At 39.9% G+C, this 22,981-nt stretch overlaps 2 protein-coding genes across 3 annotated transcripts in view; both read right to left on the bottom strand.

The window, feature by feature from the left end:
• Window positions 1-232: 232 nt before the first annotated feature.
• Window positions 233-2,979, bottom strand: LOC148353321 (general transcription factor II-I repeat domain-containing protein 2A-like). 2 transcript variants are annotated; one of them, XM_088353378.1, is made up of 2 exons: window positions 1,486-2,979; window positions 233-1,416 (listed from the first exon to the last, which is right to left on the bottom strand). In XM_088353378.1, exons 1-2 carry the CDS (start codon window positions 2,687-2,689, stop codon window positions 842-844), a joined length of 1,779 nt encoding a protein of 592 aa, XP_088209504.1. In that variant the 5' UTR covers window positions 2,690-2,979; the 3' UTR covers window positions 233-841. The 2 variants fall into 2 exon arrangements, with proteins under 2 accessions (XP_088209504.1, XP_088209506.1); XM_088353380.1 differs by having other exon boundaries at window positions 233-2,292; window positions 2,455-2,979.
• A 1,926-nt stretch (window positions 2,980-4,905) lies between these two features.
• The window catches only part of rif1 (replication timing regulatory factor 1), a 41,254-nt gene continuing 23,178 nt past the window's right edge, over window positions 4,906-22,981 (bottom strand). The window contains exons 22-36 of the mRNA XM_088352291.1: window positions 21,849-21,948; window positions 20,603-20,892; window positions 19,259-19,461; window positions 19,042-19,135; window positions 18,844-18,975; window positions 18,622-18,764; window positions 18,456-18,545; window positions 17,176-17,245; window positions 12,642-16,061; window positions 12,450-12,578; window positions 12,290-12,376; window positions 12,089-12,204; window positions 8,108-8,258; window positions 7,916-8,024; window positions 4,906-5,470 (exon numbers count right to left, since the gene is read on the bottom strand). Coding sequence (XP_088208417.1) covers window positions 5,217-5,470; window positions 7,916-8,024; window positions 8,108-8,258; window positions 12,089-12,204; window positions 12,290-12,376; window positions 12,450-12,578; window positions 12,642-16,061; window positions 17,176-17,245; window positions 18,456-18,545; window positions 18,622-18,764; window positions 18,844-18,975; window positions 19,042-19,135; window positions 19,259-19,461; window positions 20,603-20,892; window positions 21,849-21,948 — 5,388 coding nt within the window. The 3' untranslated portion in view covers window positions 4,906-5,216. The remainder of the gene's footprint in view (window positions 5,471-7,915; window positions 8,025-8,107; window positions 8,259-12,088; window positions 12,205-12,289; window positions 12,377-12,449; window positions 12,579-12,641; window positions 16,062-17,175; window positions 17,246-18,455; window positions 18,546-18,621; window positions 18,765-18,843; window positions 18,976-19,041; window positions 19,136-19,258; window positions 19,462-20,602; window positions 20,893-21,848; window positions 21,949-22,981) is intronic.

Genomic DNA, 22,981 nt, shown 5'->3' with positions numbered 1-22,981 from the left:
TACTACAAAAATAGATCTACAATAAAACAACAGATATACTACAAAACAATGGTTATGCAGTACTGTACTATAAAATACTACAGAAATGTATGTATGGAAATACTACCAAAAAAATGCTACAGCAGAAATACTAAGCAAATTCTACAAAAATAACCTACAGTAATACTATGAGATTAAATATCAAATTAAGTTTTTCCAAAAAGACGCAATGTATTACTTTAATGCAGGGGTCACCAACCTTTTTGAAACTGAGAGCTACTTCACGGTTACTGAATCATACGAAGGGCTACCAGTTTGATACGCTCTTCTGAAATAACAAATTTGCTCAGTTTGCCTTTAGTTATACATTATTTATAATGATTAGTAATACTCACCTATGTAAAGACACTGATCATGTTAATGATTTCTAACAATGATTATCAAAAATGACAACAAGGTGGGAAACAGATATCAATATTCAACACTTTATCTCTATTAATCACAGTATTTGTTACATTTTCAGATGATCACTTACATCACTACATTTTAGCAAAAAATATCCCATTTGCACAAGCCACTGACATGCCCTGTTAACAAATCATGAACTATGTTGCAACATGTTTCAAAAAGTTAACAATTATGTAATGTTAAACAAAATCAACTTACATATTTTTAAATATGTAATACATTTTTTATTTCACATTTTGAACTAATGGCCAAGTCTGTGTTATGTTTAACAAAATTATAACTTTTAAATGTCATGAACACACTTTTAAATTGAACACAATTCTTCAATATTTTAATTCAACTTTGCCATGGCACTACCATGTTGTCACTGACTACATCTGGTATCCGTCCTTGGTTAGTGGGAAGACTGGCATTGCATGCTGTTCACCAGTGTGTTGTAATCTGGTGTGTAACTTGACACTGCAACTGTGAGTGAGTCTCTCAGATGTGCATCAGTGAGGCGTGTTCTGTGTTTGTTTTTGATGAAGTTCATGTCAGAAAATGCTGATTCACAGAGATAGGTTGAGCCAAACAGGCTGGCAACCTTCATGGCTGCTGTGCATACTCCACTGTACTTCTCTGTGTCAACAAGGCGCCAAAAGTTTGGTGCAGCCTGGTAGGCTTTGAGATGGAGATCATTTTGCAATGTTATAATTTCAATCTCCACCTGTCCAGCATCCAAGTTGAACGTTGCACTTAACTGCTCAGCAAAGCATGTTGTGTCCCCATTCATGAAAGGGTTGGAAATGAAGAACACACATGGTTCAAGCTGATGAAGGTCACAAAACCTATTCTCAAACTCTTGCCCAAGTCTGTTTATTACTTCAATGTACTTTTCTGCCACTTTTTCAAATGTCTCAGATGCAGAAGCATTGTCTTTCAGCACTGACTGCACAGAGGGAAAGTGCAGAACTTTTTTTCTCTGTAAATCTGCAGAGAATGCATTCATTTTGGCTTTAAATGCATTTAAAGCACTTATCATATCGACAACAGTCTTACCTTTGCCTTGCAGCTGGCAGTTCAGGAGGTTTAATTTCCCAGTAATGTCCACCAAAAATGCAAGGTCAAGTGTCCACTCTGTGTCCTCTAGCAGTGAGACATCTTCGCCTTTGGACTGCATGAACTCTTTGATTTCACGCAAAAGAGACAAAAAACGATGCAAAACTCGTCCTCTGCTGAGCCATCTGATTTCTGTGTGTAGCAGTAGGTCCCCATATTCTGCTGACATCTCCTCTAATAGTACCTTGAAAATCCTGTGCTGCTTTGCTTTGGAGCGGATGTTGTTTATGATTTTCACAACGGGAGTCATCACGTGCCCAAAGCCGATCACTTTCGCACACAACGCCTGCTGGTGAATGATGCAATGGTAATGCAGAAATTTGGGGAAGTCTGGGTCACGTTTACAGTGAGCGATGAAACCTGTCTGTCGGCCGACCATAGCAGGAGCCCCGTCTGTTGTCACCGCTACCAGCTTTTCCAATGGCACCTTTTTCTGCACGAAAAACTCCTTCACCGTGTTATAAATGTCAACTCCTCTCGTAGTTGTCTTTAAGGGCAGTAGTGTCAGGAGTTCTTCTTTTGTGGAGAAATCATTAAACACCATCCGGATAAAAACCAATAACTGCGCTGTACTGCTGCTGTCCACGGACTCATCGCACTGGAGGCTAAACCACTTGCACTTCGCCAGATCCTGCTCCAACTGATCGACCAAGTTACTGGACATAGCTGATACTCGTCTTGCCATCGTAGATGCCCCCAGTTGGACGTCGGAAAGAGTGGAGATTAGGTCGCTTCCATTTTTCTCGTCTTTAAATACAGTGTTAGCAATTAATAACATCGCTTCTTTGACAACTTCTCCATCTGTAAATGCCTTTTTTTTCTTGATCAGAAAATGTGTAGCTCTAAACGAGGCTTCGGTTGCTTTTTGTGAGTTTTTGGCCGGCCTCGTAAAAAAAGACTGTTGCTTACCCAGAGCGGTCTTTAGCTCACGGGCTTTTTCTGCCCGTAGGGCGCTTGCAGGTGGATATTTATCATGGTAGCTTTTGTGACACGTATTGAAATGTCTCTCCACATTGTGCCGTTTTGCTGTCGCCACGGTCGTCCCGCAAATCAGACACACGCAGGTTTCTTTTACAGTCGTAAAAAAGAACTCCTCTTCCCATTCACTGTGAAAGAGATACGTTTTCTTTCTTTTTTCTGCCATGTTTTTGGGGTACGAAAGTGCATACAGCGCCCGCTAGCTTACTCTCCACATCCCACAAGCTCTACTTTACTGCCCATAGGTAAATATTGTGCGCGTTAACCTTAAAGTATTTTTAAGATAGTATTTTTTAAATCTATATACATACAAGTGTGATTAAAAAAATAATAGCAACAGAACAAAATTAATTTTTAGACGCAGCTCTCTATGAGATGTGCTATTTTTGGAACAGGCCCGCGGGCGACTCATGTGGTCCTTGCGGGCGACCGGGTGCCCGCGGGCACCGTGTTGGTGACACCTGCTTTAATGTATATGGCTGGCAACCAGTTCAGGGTATCTCCTGCCCACTGCCTGAAAATAGCTGGGATAGGCTCCAGCACTGCCGTGATGGACGGATGTATGAATGGCTGTCCACTTTTACCATTATTCCGTAACGAAAAATATTGAATATATATCAAGTATTGGCCCTTTGACGAATTTCTTTTAAACCCACGGCCTTTGACTTCAAACAATTCCCCACCTTTGGTGTAAAGAATCAAACAACGCTTGGAATGGCCATCTCAGTCACCAAACCTGAATGTTAATGAAAATATGCAGCATGATTTAATAGTAGGCTATCCATCAGACATGGGACCAAGTCACACATGTGCAAGTCTCAAGTAAGTCTCAAGTCTTCACCTTCAAGTCCCAAGTAAGTCCCAAGTATTTTTTTCTTGGGCAAGTCAAGTCACAAGTCAAGTCCCGAGTCTTAGATTGCCAAGTCCAAGTCAAGTCACAAGTCATAAAAACAGCGACTCGAGTCGACTCGAGTCCAAGTCACTAAGTCTCAAGTCCCCATGTCTGCTATCCATCCACAGTCACCATCAAATCTGACTGAACTGGAGACCCTCATTGGAAGCTACAGCAAGCATTTAGAGCAGCGGGTACCAAACTCAAGGCGTGGGAACCAATTGCAGGGTTGATAGTTAGAGACCCCCGTCTTAATATGAAAGTTTAATGCAGGGGTGTCCAAACTTTTTAAAAGCGGGCCAGATTTGTTCAGATGAAAATGTGTGCTGGCTGACTATTAAACCTGGCATTCTTTGAACAGTCTTCAATAAATTCAGCCTCCGTAAAAGGTTTGCAGTGCTTGGCGATCAGCGTTGCGACATTGTAGCTCTTTAGATTTGAAGGATCTGGTTAAAAGAAAGCGTTGCTGTGCCGTTAAAACGTCTTGCAGTTGCTTCACCTTTTCACAGAGTTCATTTCCAGTTAGCTAGTCGCAGTCAGAATGTTTCATTTGAAAGTGCCTCTTGATATTATATTCTTTGAAAACAGCCAGTCTCTTAGCAAATTAGGCAGATGCATTGTTTGGGATTTTGTTGAGGAAAAAAATGCCAATTTTCACTTGTCCTGGAAGCAGGGGGCCCTCACAGTCAAACTTTTATTTGCAGTCGCCATGTCAGAAATGGGGTGTGCTAATATTTTCTCATACAGTAAAGGGCAAGGTGGCCTAAGGGCTACTTCCATCATCCAGGGGAATAGAGATGGCGGAGGTCACTCCCAGGCTGTGCAACTGAGCGAGTTCGGCGGACGCGGCGTCACCCTAATAAGGATGAGCGGTGCAGATAATGAGATGAGATCTTTTTTTTTTTTTTTTTTTTTTTGAGGGGGCGTCGCTACTTCGCAGATTTTCACTTTTTGCGGTTGGTTTTGTTCCCCATTAACCAGGTCTGAAAAAATTAAAAAAAAAAAAAAAAACCATAAAATTTTTTTTTTTTTTTTTTTGGAAGGGGCAACTTGGCAGATTTTCACTATTAGCGGGTGGTTTTGGCGCCATTAACCGGGTCTAAAAAAATACTAATTTTAGCACAAAAAAAAAAATTTTTTCTTTTTGAAGGGTCGTCGCTACTTCGCAGATTTTTTACTTTTTGCTGGTGGTTTTGTTCCCCATTTAAATAAATAAAAATAAAAAATAAATAAACTTTTATTTTTTTTGGAAGGTGCGCCGCTACTTCACGGATTTTCACTTATCGCGGGTGGTTTTGGTCCCCATTAACGGCGATAACCGAGGTCTTACTGTATAACTATTTATACCCCCTAAAATATGCCAACTGATAAAGCTTACTGGTTACATTTAGCTAGTTATAAATGGTTGGCTGGTTCTTACTAGAATTTTTGGGCTGCAACCCTTTTTGAGTAGGTCTCGGGTGATCTACATTCCATTGATGTGAACGGGCTACTTTTTGCAAAAATGCTTTATTGTAAGCACTTTATAGTACAAAATAAAACATACAGGCTATGCATGTGGCAAAAAAAACTAAACAGGTTTTCTACATAATGTACACATTACAAATAAAAAAATAAAAAAGTGGGAGGAATAAAATATGTACAACTCTCCCATGTTTGTTATTAGTTTGACAGTTTAACTAGGTTCAATACATTTGATGACTTGGATTATGGTTAAAATAAAAATATAAAAACATTCAGACCTTTGGGAGTATTTTACAAAAGCAAGGGGGGGTTTCATAGTTCATGGTGCCCAGGGGCGCTAGTCAGGGGTGAGGCGGCTCTGCATCTCAGAAACCACACGCCTCGTGAGAAGAGTCAGATTTTCATGGATGTCTGACAGCTGCTTAGGAGAGCACTCGCTCAAGTGGTCCGGCGACATGGCACTGTCGAGGGCATCCAGTCGAGCGAGGAGACCCTGGGGCCCTTCTGACGCATCTGCAGGTGCTCTGGGGGCCACTTCCAAATGTTCTTCCTCTACTTTAGCAGCAGCAGGCTCTTTGGTCAACTCTGTTGCTGTAGGGGGGTTGGGGCAGATCAATATACATACGATCAATTTGAGGACATGATGCTTTTCCCTTAAATCTGTGACGTTACCCCACATGAGGAAAACAATTAAACCTGTTTAAGTACTAAATCTTAGGAGTGTATTTACTTTGTTTTAATTTGAGGCAGAGCAGTCAAACATTGAAAAACAGATTGCATAAAGTTTTTAGATGACGGAAACATTTACATAGTAGCATTTAAATGGTACAGTAATGACTTGCTGTATCACGGTATAAGAACCAGATTCGTTACTTTGCAGCTTTTTATCGTATATTCTGATTGGGTAAACACAAACACATTGTACACATACGGAAGAAAGCTTGACAAACTTTAATTGAATTGCGCATATATAATGTAAGTTTCTCTAAAGGCCATCGGGTCAACAAAATGCTCACAGAAAATTGACTTCTCAACATGCTTCACTTGCACTGGAGCCACACGAAGGTCTTTGGCGCTCCCTAGTGGCTTTCTGGTGCTTTTTCGAAAACGTTTAATAATGGAAAATTACATGGATGCCTTCTTGACGTTTTCCAATATGGGTTTACTTCCTTATAAGGCCTATAAGTCATATTTCTATGACTCCAGACATTTCATTATATAAATATTTGGTCCAGTATGTTTTTTTTGGTTGCCGACCAAAAGGTAAATGCAGTTTTTCAGAATGTCCACATGATGGCGACAATGTAAATGGATCATTTATTAATACAGCTGTGCAATAAAAAGGCATTATCCTTTTTAGATTATAGTGACAGTACAGAAGTTATTTGAAAAAAGAAAACAGTGGTTTTGCCCACACTTTTCAATTTGCCAGCTCTGTTGAATTTTACATTGATTGTAGCACTTTTTGTTTGAAGTTAACTTAAGTCATGTTGGTTGTATTGAGATTAGTATTTATAAAATAACAAAATCAGGGAGCTATTTGAGTTTTTATGCTTTCTGCTAAGCCTAATTTTATTTCCTGGACTGTTAGGTTTAAGCTTAAAGTGAACGATTAGTTAGTTGTGTTGAAATTCTAATTTATTTACTGTAAAAAGTTTCAGAGCGCTATTTAAGTTTTATTTGAATCATAACATTTTTCTGTCTTTTTGCATTTTTAAAAGTTTCTTACACCAACTTTTAAGCTTTTAGCGCAAATTAATATTGGCTCTGAATATTGGTTATCAGCATCCTCTTCATACAAATAATGATATTGGCCCATCCCCAGATGAAACATACTGGAATTCATTATTATTATTATTAGAATGAAGTTAAACTTGAGGTATCCTCCAATATAGTAGTTACGTGAAGCCTCACTCTCCAAAGGATAAGCTGCAATTATTCATTTTGATAGTAGGTTAATATAGCTAATATAAAAACACACAGCACGTGTTACATTTTACAAAGCTTATATAAAATAAAGCTTGTAATTTTTTTTTCATCTACAGACCAATATTTTGGGTACAATATGGCTCTTTCAACATTTTGGGTTGCCAACCCCTGCCATAGTCATTGCTGCCTTTTGTTGTTGGTTCCCAGAAAGGCTGGCTGCTCACTGAGTGTTTTTTGGTCCGTCAGCCGGGCGTTTTTTCGCAGAGTCTACGGCCACCTTTACATGATCGGTCAGCCTTGGAAGCTCTCAGTGTTTTTCTTTGCGTGCCCTTTATTAGACCATTACTGAAGACAAATGCGACAACGCCTAGGCATTTTCTTGACTAACAAAATTTCGCTTAAATTACTCATGACCTCTAAAACTCATCATCATCATCATCTCATCAGCCGTACCGCTTATCCTCATTAGGGTCGCGGGGGGGGCTGGAGCCCATCCCAGCCATCTCCAGGCAGTGGGCAGGGGACACCCTGAACTGGTTGCCAGCCAATCGCAGGGCACACAGGGACAGACAACTCATTCGCTCATTCACACCTAGGGACAATTTGGACCGGCCAATTCACCTGAAATGCATGTTTTTTGGAATGTGGGAGGAAACCGGAGTGCCCGGAGGAAACCCACGCAAGCACGGGGAGAACATACAAACTCCGCACAGGAAGTCTGGAGCTGGATTTGAACCCACGACAGGTTCCCATGACATGAACTGTGCCGCACAAGCGCTAACCACTGCGCCGCCGTGCTGCACCACTGCGCCGCCTCTAAAACTAATTATACATAAAACAATATAACAACAAGTAAATAATATGGCAACTGGCTTGCTAGAATGCTGGTGTTCTTCCAATTACGCCACAGCTCAGGGTGACCAAGACCAGCAATGCTTTTTAAAATACATCATCTCGGAAAATAGTTGGACTATACCGATTAGAGATTTTATGCCAAAAAAAGTACTATTTCGTCACATTTTAGATATTTAGGGATTACCTTTAATGTTAAGTAAAATGCCAAACAAAAACTAAAATTTGAATTTGTTCCATGGTATGTGCACTTACCAAGTATGCTGGAGGGCTTCTTTTCATCCAGATTGGTCACCTCCGGCTCAGAAGTCATTATTTCTGTCTCCACGAAGGTCTTGAGCTCATCTCCGCCTCTGCTTTTCCGCTGTACAGAAATTAAGTCCAACATAATCTCTCTCAACCACACACCCACAACTAACTCCAGCGCGTAAAGAAGGCTACAGATACCTGCTGCTCGTAGGACTTGAGGGCTTTCTTAACATTGGAGATCTTGGGTGTGTGAATGGGTAGAGTCTTAATTTCGTTGGGGGTCAGGGCGCTGAGGTCGCCAACAGTTTTGATGTTGCGGGCACGGACAAGCTGCCCGAAACCGCGGGACCTGCAATGAAGACACCAAGGCATAACTAAAGTGTGAAAAAAACAAAATTAAACCAATGAGTGATCATTTTCCACTGTCAATAAAGTCAAAACAAACAAAGAGGAAAACTAAAGCGCAATACTCCTTCTTCCCCATCATTTTCATCCTCACTCTAGCGATTTAGTTTCCATGAGCAGACAAAGACCGTCCCATTCCTTCACAAAACTTATGGGAGGAGGAAGACTAAGGGACACAAGTTTCCTTTCAAGAAAAAAAGTCTGTGGAACCGAGGCTTCTCAGTAGTCACGCCCCCTCGGTATTAATGACCAGCAGTAAGCAACTTTGGAAGAATTCCAGCAATTACTGTAAATTCTGGACTACAGCGCTCACCTAATTAAAAGCTTCACAATTTCATCTTTGTACAGGCCGCAGGTTTAAACAGCCATAAAGATGAACTAATTCAGATCAATCTTTTCAGGGCCCAACCACAACCTGGATTTTTCCATTCAAATTAAGACTTTTTAAAATTTCAAGACCACATCCAATGAATTTTAAGATTTGATCTCACACCTGTTCTGGCATACAGATGAAGTATGTGGGCGCTTAATCATGACAGACACCGGCGCCTGACAGCAGGAATTTTAAAGCCCCGCCCAACAGGAGCAGGGAAGGAATTGTGTACCTGGCAGCTAGGGTCTGATTTGCAGGGGCTAGTTGGACCCGTCCACAACCATATCTAGACTAAGGGTGGGACTTAGGTGGCTGTGAGCAAGACAACACAGAGGTCAGGGATGGGTACAGACCGACAGAGGTGCCCAAGTCACTCACAAGCTGCCACCATCGAGAGAACGGGACAGAGTACAGTGACCCGGCCATGCTGTGACTGTGTGGTGGAACTAAAACCTGCACCGGCGACCACTCGCCCAGACCTTATAGCCCCGCACGCTCTTGGTCCTCTTCGGCTCCTAGTGCGGAGGCCAACCGTCTAGGTTAGCGGTGAAGCACGCGGTCGCGACGTCCCCTCCCACGTATTTCCTGGTACAGCCTGAACCCAGTTGGACTTTATACAGGGATCAGAATGGAGATTTTCATTTTCAGCTGAAATAGCCAGGGTCCAGGAATAAAGCAGGGCGGAGACAACCCCCCCCCCAAATTTTAGGCAATTTACTTGTCCAAAACCATGCTTATATTTATCATTTAAGTAACATTTTTAGAAGATTAAAATAATTTGCCCACATAACTGATTTTTTTGTAAATACTGCAAGATAAGTTCAAATGCAGTTCAGTCCCTGCAGCTTGAGCAACAATGCGGCCAATTTTTCTATCGGCCGCCAGGGTGCGCCAGAGCAATAAAGAAAAGAGTGAGACAGTCGGATTTTGAATTAGTTTGCTACGCAAGAGAAAAAGTGAAAAAGTCGGAATGCCTTTGGGGTTCAAAAACAGCGGAAATTCTGATACCTGTTTATATCACAACTAAAATGAGTTAGACATTTTCCCATCCCAAAGTTATTATGACAACGACAGCAGGTTAGAGACTGACTGTACATAAACCTTCAGCGTAAAGCTGCATTTTCAAAAACACAAATCTGGATTGTCTGTCCGACACATTGCATTTATCGGTCAGATATCCATAAAGACTGAGTAGATTAAAACAATTTTTACAACACAACTTTCCATACATTTGTTAGTTTACTTATTGTACAATTATTAGCTCTAGCAAGCCTTATTTCGCAGTTATCAAATTTAAGACTTTTTCAAGTTGTTAGGACCTTAGGTCATAGGTGTGAAACTCATGGCCCGCTGGCCTCACCTGGCCAGGCTCATAATCTGACCCAGCCCGTGAAATCATTTTATATACATCTTATATAATGGCCTGCCAGATAACTCAAACTACAGTTCACACAATGCAACGCTATACCTGCCTTGCCGCTGCAAGACTTCTCGAAAATGTTCCTGCATCAAATAAGTTAGCTGTAGCCTGACAAGCGTAGCCACTTTTAAAACTATGTCCTGACAAACAACACGTTGGCCCGTTGAAAAACAAGACCGGGAGGTGCATTAACAGTGAGTCTTTTTTGTCAAGAAGCGGAGATGAGCTTTTATGCATCACGGTATAATAGAAAAAAGCAGGGTGACATTTCTGTTGTTGTGGATTATGCGAACGGTAAACCCTCACAATGTTGATACTGAAAACAGCCTTTCGAAACCAATGGAAGGCTGAATATAGGTTTACTGATATTATTATTACTAATAATACTAATATTATTATTACTTTATTGCTGGTAAACCTATGCTCTAATGTGGCCGTAATTTAGGAATATAATGTAAAACGGTACTACGAGACAAAACATCAGGATAACATGAAAAACCTTAAACCAAAGCAGAAGATACACCAAATTGAAGAGTTAAACAATATGAAGATCCAGCAGATGTTTTCACCAAACAAAATACCAAAGTGAAAAGTACAAATTTGATTTTTATTTCCATTTTCTTATACATTTCTTATATATAATATTTTGAATTGGTTTAATTCTGACAGGAGACATGTTTATTGAAAGCAAAGTATTTTAAGTTATTTAATGTTTAAGTTTGCTTATTTTGGAATAATATTCCTGTCTTTTTAAAATTCTAATTTATGTTAAAAAAAACAAAACAAAACAAAGTTTTACTTCATTCAATAAATTTATATCCTGTTCGACCCGTGACTAAAGGTGTGGTTAGAGTTTTAGCCCACTGTGCAATTGAGTTCGACACCCCTGCTAAGTTGTTCATGTTTTTAAATCATGTGATTGTTCAAGATGGCGATTACAAAGGCGAGCACATATTTACTACTGCGCCAAAATAAAACACAAATGAGGGCTGCGTGGCTTAAAATGTGAGCCCTATATTTCTAGACAACAACACCAGGGAAAAGGGTGCACAGTGGCAATACAGTGTCTTTGTTTTGCTGACATTAGCGGTTGCAGCTAAATTGTGCTAGCTTGTTATCGTTACTCAAGGATTAAAGGAAACTTCAGTAACTGACACCCCAATGCTATGGAAAGAGTTGCGTTTAAGGATTACTTTTACTGCTGTCCCATTCAGATAAATTAAGGACTTTAATCGTCTGTGAAAAAGTTGACATATCTTGAATACGTGCATTTTTAATTATGTGACATAGCTCTCAGTTTGCTTTTTGTTATTACCATATGAATAATGTTGGCAAAAACATGGACTAATTTCTCTAGAAGGCTGTAAGAGATGTTTCCAGATGACACCACTGTGTTGTTTTTTTTTTTTTTAGAGCGCATGTGTTGTGGGAAAGTGGCCCGCAGTTTTTCTTGGTGCCGGCACAAAGAAAAGAATCCGCACTGTATTTAAATGCACAGTGTTTAAAATTGTAGAAAAGTAGCAGTGGCTTGTAGTCAAGAATTTACACTATTTGTGTATGTTGTATTATGTAAGTCAATACAGACAGACAAGGAAAAGCCCAACATCAGTTGCGATTTGCCCAGGGGGAAAACGAGTAACGAAAAAACAATAGTGAAGCACACTACCTGACTGTTAGCATACTTATTGGTTTGCAAGTAAAACACTAGTGTTTGTGTAGGATCCAAAGTTACCGTTTTGAGTTGAGAGAAAATAAATATTACAAGCGCCCCTCAAAGTGATAACATGGAAAGCAAAAAGTAAATTGCCAATGCCTCGAGGAAACTTTCACAATAAAAGGTACTACTAGGGAAGAAAAAAATTGTAGACAAAGTAGATAAAAGGAGAAGTCATGTTTGGAGTAAAAATGTTTTTTAACTTTGATAGGCGCCAATTTTAATTGGTTCATCAGCAAACACCATTTTGTTGTCCATAGTACTCACCAAATACTGGACGATATCTGAGGCAGCACCGCTTCGATAGGCGCAGTGCATCCTACCAGAGAAGGATAGATGGAGTTTTTGGAAACGGGACAAAGCTCTTGGTTCATCTCGGAAATCTAAAGAGTTGAGTAGCAAACATTTCATTGAGAAACTGTCAAAAACAAAGATGTTCGCAACGCGTTCATAAATTGTTTAACCTACAAGGCATTTCTTGGACCTCTTGAAGTTTGGACTGTGAAGATTCCGGGGAGTCATGGTCAGCACACCTTTAGTTGGTGTTGTGTCAAACTAAAACAGGAAATTGTAAAATTAAACCTTATAAGTAAATCTAAAAACACTTTTAGTCCCTTAACATTCATACTTTAGGCTCGGGCATCTTGCCGGCTTTGGCTCTTCTGGGGGAGCTTGTTCTGAAAGCAGGACTCCGGCGATCAATGTCATCAGCCACCTCTTGGTGTTGAATAGGGTTGGCAAAAGACACGCGTCTGGACTGCAAAGCAAGAGCCTGTTAAAGTTTTATAATAACAATACAATCAATGAAAAGTTTGCACACCTTAAGCAGAGGTGAGGGTGTTTCCTCCTCTGGATGTCTTTTCAGGCCCTTTTTGAGAATGCTGGTGGAGGGGGAGGCTAAAGGTGACCAAAGCCCTTTGGACTTGTTACTGCATGGACTCTGGACCAGGTCTGGTATCAATTCATCTTCCAGGTCCTTCAGCTTTGCTGGAGAATTCAGCGATATGGCACCTATTGCTGATCTAGAAGTAGAACCTTCTACATCGACATTTATTTTTGGTGTCTCAGTTCTCTTATCATCTAGGGGTTCCTCTAAAGGTATTTCTTCCATTTCCTCTCTCTCATCCAGAGAATTAGGTTTAGGTTTAAGAGAAGTCTCCTTGGGGGCTGAATGTTCCGTAGAACTTGACACGACGTCTACCTTCTCTGAAGACTCTCCTCGCTTTTGTCCCAAGGTGCCATCCTCATTTCGGTTCACCGAAATAACTGTGTGGTCTCCGAAACACTCCGAAGCATTCAGTATTTCTTTCACATCCTCAAGGGGAGAATGTGTTTCGGCAGCAGAAGCCTCTGAAGACAAGTCTGCCTGACTTTGCCTAGTCACAGGCTCTTTTGAAAATGACATTTCAGATATGTCTGTCTTTTGTGTTAATTCAGATTTCGCCAATGTCCCTGAGATGCGTTGTCGGCCCTTCCTTGTGTTCAGGGAAGAGCACAAAATGATATGATTTGTCCTGGTCGTAGACTCAAGGTTTCCCAATGCTTCAGGAACAGTGGCGTCCCCCTGTCTGTCTTTGCAGTATTCAGGCCCCTTCAGTTCAAAATCTGAGTCTTTGTCTTCCTGGGAATCATATTGTACTTGATTAGATTCAAGTGTTTCCTCGTTTGTGACAACCAGGTCCATTTTGACAGATTCATCGGATGGGCTATTTTGTGACATCCTATGTGATTTCAGTTTCTTTGGGGACATGGTAAAACTTTCTTTGGCTTCTGCTGCATCAAACTCAAGTGCCTCGGAAGAGCCTTGGTGTGGTTTTCCGCCTTGAGAAAACTCTGCAGCTCCTGCATCTAAAGACTGGAAGCTTTCCGGAGTGGAAGCGTGCGTGGACTTTGACTGAATTTTATGCGCCTTGCTTCTGCTTGCCTGACCTTTGACGACCTCTACTGAACTATTTTGTTGAGAATGAGATCTATGCACCATAGACAAGGCCTTTGGATCACTCTTTACATCTTTTGCCTCTGAAGCCACTTTGCTCCGTGTGCGCCGCTTTTCCAGCGGACTATCAGTGGACGTTGGCGTAATTTCTTGTGACTCTTGACTAGGTTCTGTTTGTGACTCATCTATGGACACTTCCTCGCAATCGCTGAGAATGCAGCCTAGCATGTTTTTTCCTTGGATCATGGCAGTCCCATCAGTCTCAGGTGAGACAGAGGCCATTTGAGAACCTGATTTGTTTTCATTTTGTGAGATCTGTCCATAAAGATTATGCAAAGTGTTTTGGCTAGATTCTGTAGGTTTGGGAGAAATTTTGGAATTCTTATTCATTTGCGAAACCCGTTTTCGCCGTTTCTGGCTTCCAGGGACCAATTGTGAGTCTGTTTGATCGGATAATGTCTGTGGTTTAAAACCTTCCTCAAGTTTTAACGGTGATTCGGATATACTGCTACTCGTTTGTTCATTCTGACTTTCACTATCATATTGAGTGTCTGGTTGCAAGTCAATTTGACCAGATACCTCCTCAAATACAATGTCTGGATTTCTAACATCCTCTTCCTTAGAGTCTAAAATCAACTTTGGACAAATTCTATATTGTCCCTCGGAATTCTGACTAGCCTGAGGATGAGACTCCAAGTTGCTTTGTTCAGTCTCAGACATCTTTGAATAAGTATCTTTAAATTCCAAGGGAGAACTGGAATGTCGGTCACAATTTTGCTGAGAGAGATTTTCAGATTTAGCCAGGCTATCTGACTGAACTAACCTGTTGTCAGACACAGTGTCAGGCTTAATGTTTTCATTGGAATCTTTCATCTGGTTGCCATTTTTACAATTATCCCGAGTATCTGGGAATGTGTTCTCTAGTTGAGACAATTCTTCAGATTGACCCAGATCACTTAAGAATTCTTGATTCAACTCCATTAAAGATTTGGGACTTGGATCTTGTTTTTGCCTGGACTTGCTTTCTAAATAAGAAGGAATGATAGATTGTGAAACATATTGACTGGGCTTTGTCTCAGATAAAGGTTTGAATTTTTTAATAGCATCTTCCTTGGCCTCGTGTAAGGATTTGCTCTGGCGCTTCCGATATGACCGTCTTTCACGATTGGACTGGTTGTTTGGCTTTTGGTGAATTTGACTGGGCTTTGTCTTCACATGATCTTCATTGGTCTCCGATTTTCGAGATCGACCGGACTTAGGCTGCAAATTGCCTTCAGATTCAGACTGTAGGTCTGTTTGACTCAAGTCTTGAGATCTGGGTCTTTTTTTATTTTCCCCTTCAGTGAGAAAATGTCCTGAACTGCTGTACAACTTCACCTTCCTGTGTGACCGAACTGGAGACTTACTTTGACCCGAGTTAGTGCTGCCACGCTGAGATCTCAGCTGAATTTTACTACTTTGCTCGTCACTGGCCACTTTGCTTCTTGTATTGGGTCTGTTCTGTGGTGTGCTTGCATTAATAGGACTTCCTTCAGGGAGAAAGAGCCTAGCTTGCTTACGATGTCTTCGCTCACCCGGAGAAATAGAAATATCGGATAATTGTGATTCATTCCCAGTATCTTGAGACCCAAGCTCTTGATTTGAACTCATTTTCTCTGTCTTGCAGGTCATTGTGGGATTCTCCTTACCATTTTCAGTCTGAGTGTCTGGGATGACGTCATTATCGTCAGTTTCTTTATTCTTAAGCCCATCAGTCGTCCTAACGGGATCAACGAACCCATCACTGTTTGATTTGGATATTTGTGGCATCTGTTGGTGACTTGCTGGACTGGTAAACAATGCCTGTGACACCAAGTCAGAATTTTTTGATGGCTCTTGGGAGGGAGTGTTCGAGCCTGTCGGCTTTCCTTCAACATATTTCTCCAACGTTATAAAAGATTGTCGGCGGCTGCCACCATTTGACTTCTGGGGTGTGCCCGAGACTAAATCAGAAGAGCTTGATATGCTAGGACTGATGGTAACTTCAGCTTGAGTGTCCATATCGTCTTTGTTGATGTTGCCTTTGGCCCCATCCTTTGTGGAAATGGACACTGGTATAATTTCAGACTCCCCATTTACTAATTCTTTTAAGGATTCGGCGTTTGAAAGGTCTTGAATGTCTTTTGGGTTGCCTTTGGCCTCTTCCATTGAATCTCGAATATTTTCTGACTGCTTCACAGACTCATTGCTCAAGGCTTTCGGGTTTGAAAGGTCTTGAATTTCTTTTGGATTGGTATCAGCAACTTCATCAGTCTCTTGTGGAATCTAGAAAACATTCAATTGATAAGAATGATTTAAATCTAGTATTTACCTTTTTTGAGATGAGGCCCACAGCTATAATACTGAGATTTAATTTGATTATGTAATTCAATTTTTTTAGTGCACGCTCACAAAATGTATTAACAATATTTCTAATGCTTTTATTTTTGTTAAATACATAATGGAAAACTAATCATGACATAATCGTTCTTAATGACATTCTTTTTCCTCTAGAATCAGAAAATATATCTTAATAAGTAAAACTGTCAGTGGGAAGATTGTCAGCCAACAAATGCATTTTGTTAACACCATTACCTCCTGAGCAGCTAAATTGACTCACTATGGAATCTATTATTTTACTATAATTTTATCTCGTTTCTCTGGCTAGACACTTTAAGTCCTTAGCCCCATCATTTTACAGGGTTTGTACACTTTTTTTCATGGCCAAATTCATGTATTTTGCAGAACCACAAATATATCGTCCATTTACATGTGATTTTTAATCTTGCGGGTGATCTTCAATAAATCACAAATTTAATTGTGGAACTTAACAATACATGTTTAAATATTGATAGAGAGATATTTCCTTAAATCGGTATTTGGTAAAAATATTATAGGTAGCTTGCATTTTCAGTTGCAGGAAAATCTTCCCATTACAGTTTAACACTGGGAAACACTACCTTAACTTTTTTCATGGCCCATAATATGTCGATAATTGATACATAAACTTTGCACTAATACACATTTTATAGTGCCCTGTTTAGCATGCGCTGTACTCTAGGGGCGATTACGGTTCATGGGACAATGCCGTACAAACTAATACAAGCTACCGTTAATCATAAGGGGAGAAATGCAATGGCAAAGCGAAGCCTCATAAGAGCCGTGAGATGTCAATCTTGTTGAGAAACATGGCAAAAATTTTAAGCATTTACAAGCACCTCACTTAAAATTTAGGCACTTTGCAATCCTTGAAAACACAACGTTAAAATTCAAGCATCCGTACAAACAGATTTTCCTATCCTGACATTTTTTATTTAGGGCCCTTATTTTACAAAAGAAATTGCATAAAAGAAAAATGAGCAAGAGAGTGCAAGTCATCACTGGCTGAAATTGTTTTTACCTTAGATGAAGCCTCCAATGTGGCAACTTTTTCAGCTTCTTCTGTCAGCAATTTGCTCCTATGGGCATTACTAGAGGGAAAAGCACAGCTTTTGGCAATCTTTCTGCAACGCATACACCTAATGCACAGTGCATCCGAAACGCATGTCATAAGAGCCAATGCACTAACATGACTCTAAGACTTTATTTCTGTAAACAGCAATTAAACGTATTAAAGTTTTCACAAATAAGAATCAAAGCAGAACAAGGAGTGTTGGTAAAACAAAAAAAACTAGATCGGGGGGATTTTAACAAATATGACAAATAGCTAATTATTCTATGTATAATAATTACCGTATGTCAAACGTCATTTTCAAACTGTTGTGACAGATCTGTAACAGACCAAATCCATTCCAGAAGCAGTGTGTATCTACACGCAACAAGACTTTCTATTTTGTTATAACGTCCCTCATCCGTGTCAGAAGAAACTTGCGCTAGGGCTGCACAATTTCGAGAAGAAAAAAAGCATTTATTTATAATGTTTAATGAGGATGACCTGGAATATTGCTATATTATAAAAAAAGTTATTTGTTAAGATTTTGAAGAAAAATAAATGGTCATTTTTTTTTTATCCCACTTATGAATCCTAGGATCAATACTAGTGACATCCTTAAACCGTTAAACAGGCCTTCAGCCTGTTAAGAAGCAAAAACATGTCTTTATGATGTCACCAGTCCCTTAGGAGTCTACAAATGGCCATTTTTGGAAACACTTAGACTTTTGGCGGAAAAATACTTGTGTTTAGTTATACATATTGTGATCAACTTTGACCTGGGGTCAGTTAAGGCTTCATGCTATTTTCCAGCTAAGATGCCAAAGCTACACTCATCCGCAAGCATGTGGGTGCAAAATAAATATTCAGGTGAGAATAAAACCTTCGATTTCTGTGTGTTCCAACTTGCACTACTTGGTAGCACGTGCTGTGATCATTTCTCCAATTGGTTTAACAGCAGCATTCAATTCACTTTTGGATTCTTGGATTGGGATTTTAGGTGAATTTTACTGGTTTGTTAAGGAGTTAAAAAGTAAGCAGTACACTCTTCTGGGGAGCGTCGTTAGGGTTGCGCTCTATAATCCCTTAAAGAACGCAGTGTCTTGCAATGACAAAATTGCAGTATATCACATCGCACAAAATCGCAGTATATCACATCGCACAATCGCTAAGATTTCGGTTAATCGTGCAGCCCTAATGTGTGTTAGGTGAGAGTTCGCTTCATGTTAACCATTAAATTCAGCACTTACAAAGAGTCTTCTTGACTTTGAGTGTACTGCGTGAAAACTGTTGAATCTAAAGAGGCATCCAAGTTGTTGTACATTGCAGGGATGTCAACCCTGTACAGACAAACAGTAGAATCAATGTTTAACTAATGAATGATACAATTTAATTAACGGCACAAAGAATATGTACCTTTTAGCCCTTTTAACCTCCTTCTGGTGTTCTGTCAGAACTCTCTCTTTTGTTTCAGGTGGAATGAAGACGAAGTCAACAGAGGCCTCCTCATCCAGCACTTGCCTGCGAAGAATCTTGGGAGATCCAAATTCCAGCTTGGTCTAACATAAAGGGATTTGATAATGCTCAGATAAACAGGAAAATTCTTAAAAGCCACGTACGACTTGATTAAAGACTAACAGGAACAGGTTTAGGTGGCCTTGAGGAGCCAAGGACACTCAGCTCAGTCTTTTCAACAAGCGGAGAATCCCTCATCCCACTAGAGGTGACCGGCAAACCACAGAGCTTTGTTTCTAACTGGGAATTTTCACTCTGAAGACACACAACACGAGTAATTCAGGAGGCGCAAGTAAAGGTCACAGGTTAACAAAAACTCACAGAGTAAGGTCCACTGAGCTCATCTGCAACCTTGACTACCTCAAAGCCAGGAAGAATTATTGGAGACTTTTGCTTGATTTGGCTCAGAACTGGTCTGTAAAGACCACACAAACAAACAAATATGTAAGTCGAGCCTCAGGGAAATGTAATATTGTTTACAGTAATTTATGGCCTAACAGTTATTACCGAATGATAAAAGAAGTGTGGCAGTATTCACCTGAGCTCATCCGGGTAGGTCAGACTGACTGCATTGGCGAATGTAGAATTCCAGAAGTGGATGGCAGTTGTGCGGTGTTGCTTCTTTTTGTGTAAGAATAGTACACAGAGCAATGGGGAAAGCAGAGCTAGGAGGTCATCGTCACTGGCCAACATGGAGCGGCTCTGAATGCAGACCAGGATCTCACCAAGAAGCTTCTCCATCTACAGGGGAAAACATTACCATATTTCTGGATTATAAGGTGCACCTAACTGGCCAGGGATTTGACAGTGTACCCTATATACCGCAGAATACGGTGGATACAATTGGAAACGCATGCAGTATTTGTAGGTGTGTGTTTCATACACCTTTCTCACAGCCAAATTCAGGCACTTTTTAATGGAAGTAGGGTCAATTTTTCAATTTCTCCAGTTCCAGTAAAAGAAAACATATGGCGCGAATCTATACTGTATTTTGAAGAGCCACAAATTTATCCGGATATACATATGCAATTTTTAATCTTGTGTGTGCATAGATCAAGACATTTTTTTTTAGATCTTGAGTAAATTGCGAATACATTTGTGGATCTGAACACATATGTAGCTTTTTTATACAAATCTCTTTTATATGGATGGGTAAAAAATATGTTGCTTACATTTTCAGTTGCAGGAAGTTCTTGCTATTACAATTTACCACTGGGCGACGCTACCTAATATTTTGCATGGCACCTAATAAATGCCCATCAATGATATGAAATTCTTGCACTAATACACCTTTCATCGTGCCTTGTTTATGTGTAGCATGCACCTGTCCTCTTGGGCAGAACCCATAGGGGGCAATGACGCTTTACAGGAAAATGCTATACGAACTACAGGCAAGATCTTAGACGTAAGCTCGGCCCGAAACTTGGGTCACATCAGGCCAAAACTGTCAATACGTTCAGGTTCTTTCCGAGCTTCTCGCTCTTTTATTTTTTTTAATTATCCACCTCTCATTGTCGTTTTTTCTCTGCGCAGAAGTCGCAAAATAAATTCCGCCCTCGTTTGAGCAGACCAGAACCTTAAAGCTCCTCAGTAGAGGGTGCTGTTTTCTTAAAGTTGAAGCATGTCAATATGAATAAGTACTCAAAATAAATAAATAAATAAATAAAAGCTAATAGATAAAGCACTTTTATTTTGTAATGAGCATTCGCATTGAAATTGCAATTACGTTTTCATGGGCCTTATAGCCGCAATGTCTGAAAAATATGACAAACGACTTTTTGGGGGATATGCTCTAATGCTATAATCCGGTGCGCCTTGTAGTGCACAAAGTACAATACTTTGACTTATTCCAACTTCATGGTAAGCATAAAAGCAGACCTACTTTGGAAAGAATCAATGTAGTAAATCTAGGTGGCTCGCAGGATGATTGCTTGTAGAGACCAACGAGAGACGGAATGAGTGTGGTCAGAGCCTCTTTAACTGCGTTGGCAAGCGTAAGGTTGTTGAAGAGGGTGGACAAGACTGAGAACAACGCCGTGCCGGTGGTTTCTGAAGGAACATCCTCCCCTGACGGATAAACATCCAAACACTGAACCAACAGCGATTGGAAGGCGGACAGGTTGCCAAGGACCTTGCTTCTTTTCCTAGTCCAATTAAGTGGAGTGCGAGGAGCTGCAAGAAAACTCTCGTTTTATGGAGGTGTGACAACATGTGGACATGACATTTTCATCAGTTAGACAAGTGTTTCAAATAGTGGGTCCAGACCCAAAGAGGGTCGAAGACCTGTTTTTCATGAGTCTTGGGCCTTTACAAATAAATTTGATTTGAAAATTATGCTTAGAAAAGATTAACATAACTGAGGGTCTTTTGAGCTCTTAACAGTAGATGGCAATAAGTCCCTGAAATGTTGAGTTGACACACACCATTTAACAGCACAGAAAAAGACCAACTAGGACAGTCTACACATGTTGGGCATGGCCCAATGCAGATACAGCGGTCAATATATGTGACATGGACTTTATTGTCTTGAAGATGAACGTTTTGGATTTCATTCAAAATGCAGCTAATTGAGCATTAAATGAAATTATAATTATAAGACTTATTACATAAGTTGTTTTGTTTGGCTCGTCTTTGTTTAATGAGAATATATACTACCATCTCTGCTGTTTTTTTAACGTCATGCTCGTTTGTGTTTATATCTTTCAGAAAGGATTTCTGATTTCTCCTCTCACATTTGTCTCTGGTACCCAAGCAAAAAGAGTGTGATGAGATATCAAATGCCTTTTCCTATGTCGTCTACATCCATAGTGGTCTAGTGATTACACAGTGGATTTAGGCCTATCATTATGAATATTATTATTACTAATGTTACTATTGCGTTGGGCAGTGACAATATTGTCGGACATCAAACCGGTCAGTGGTACAGAAAAGGTTGGGGCACAACAAATTAGAATGCATATTCTCCTCCTCCAATCCTTTATACAGGGTGACAGAAATAACTATCACTGGTACAAGATATAAGGAAATGTAAAAATATACCAAAGAAATGAAACACCACACAAGTGATTCCCAGGGCAGAAATCAAACAGGAGGTCTCTCATATCGTTTAAAAAAGTAGGCAAACTTACACTTGAGTTTTTGCTGGAATTTTGGTGTGTAGGGAGAAAAGTCCACACATTCAACCATGACTTGAAGGATACAAGCAAAGGTTGTCAATTTTGATGGAACCTGGAACAGAAAAAAAAATGATGCAAATTGATATTTTAAAATGGGATTTTAAGGTTCTGAGTCAGGCCCTACTGATGTTAAAACATCAGTGGCTAACCGACCTGACAATATTGTGATCCTCATAATATTTAAGAATCTGTTTATTAATGATAGACAAACTTCTTTTTATAATGCAACTAGGCCTGTCACGTCAATCTAAGTAAGTTAATCGATTGAAATCATGAATAAACAGAATTACCAAAGTATAAGTAGTTGTGAAAGTTTTATCGAATATAATTTGTATCACTTTGGTTAACTATTTTAAATTTAATACTTATCATTCTTAACTCTCACATATACATTTTCCAGTATTAAATTCAATTCATGAGATTTAATTTGTATCACTTTTTGATTCGTGCTTTTTTTTAAATTCAGGTCTGTTTTTCCGAGTCACCAACAACTGACCCTGATCTTATGTTGGAACTAGGTCTTAGTTGAGCGGTGGTGCAAAATCATGACTACTAAACACCTAGAGCAAAATGCTTGTGCACATCTCCCAGCTATTGTATGTTCATCGGACACTAAATAGTGCTATGATACAAAACTGAAACCGCAGGGAAAACCAAGTCATTCTAAGTCTGCTGTGTAACACTTTAGTCCTGTTCAACCACCTGCTCTGACAAAGGATATGACTTTTTTTTTTTTTTTTAAATATTTGTGGCCATCTAGTTGTGAGTTTTTCATACTGAAAAAAATCCCAGATGCTTGATACTCACTGAAGGGCTACGACAAAGCCTTTCGATTTTTTTTTTGATGCTTCAATGCTTCTGAAAACTTATTGCATTTTTGCATCCCATTCTTTTAAGAACAAAAAATCCAAGAATAGTGGGCAGCAGCCACTGCGCATGAAAAAGTATAATCGTGCACTCAATGGTAGCTTTGACACCTGGATATTTTTGGTAAAAGTTATCATACCATCTCAGAATCTCTTACCAGTGTGATAAGGGTATTCTGTTTTTAATATGGGACATCTCAAAGGTGATGTCAAAGGATG

The sequence above is a fragment of the Urocampus carinirostris genome, chromosome 14 (assembly GCF_059441175.1).
Source record: "Urocampus carinirostris isolate Australia breed hairy pipefish chromosome 14, RoL_Ucar_1.0, whole genome shotgun sequence".
NCBI classification, from domain to species: domain Eukaryota; kingdom Metazoa; phylum Chordata; class Actinopteri; order Syngnathiformes; family Syngnathidae; genus Urocampus; species Urocampus carinirostris.
The sequence above is the reverse complement of the archived record's forward strand: the minus strand, read 5'-3'. Positions and strand labels throughout refer to the sequence as shown.

Bases quoted from the DNA above. Each gene is read 5' to 3' on its own strand.
- LOC148353321 (XM_088353378.1), bottom strand. From the start codon at position 2,689: ATGGCAGAAAAAAGAAAGAAAACGTATCTCTTTCACAGTGAATGGGAA. The intron at 1,417-1,485 runs GTAAGACTGTTG...CATTCTCTGCAG, and splicing joins CTGCCAGCTGCAAGGCAAAG to ATTTACAGAGAAAAAAAGTT.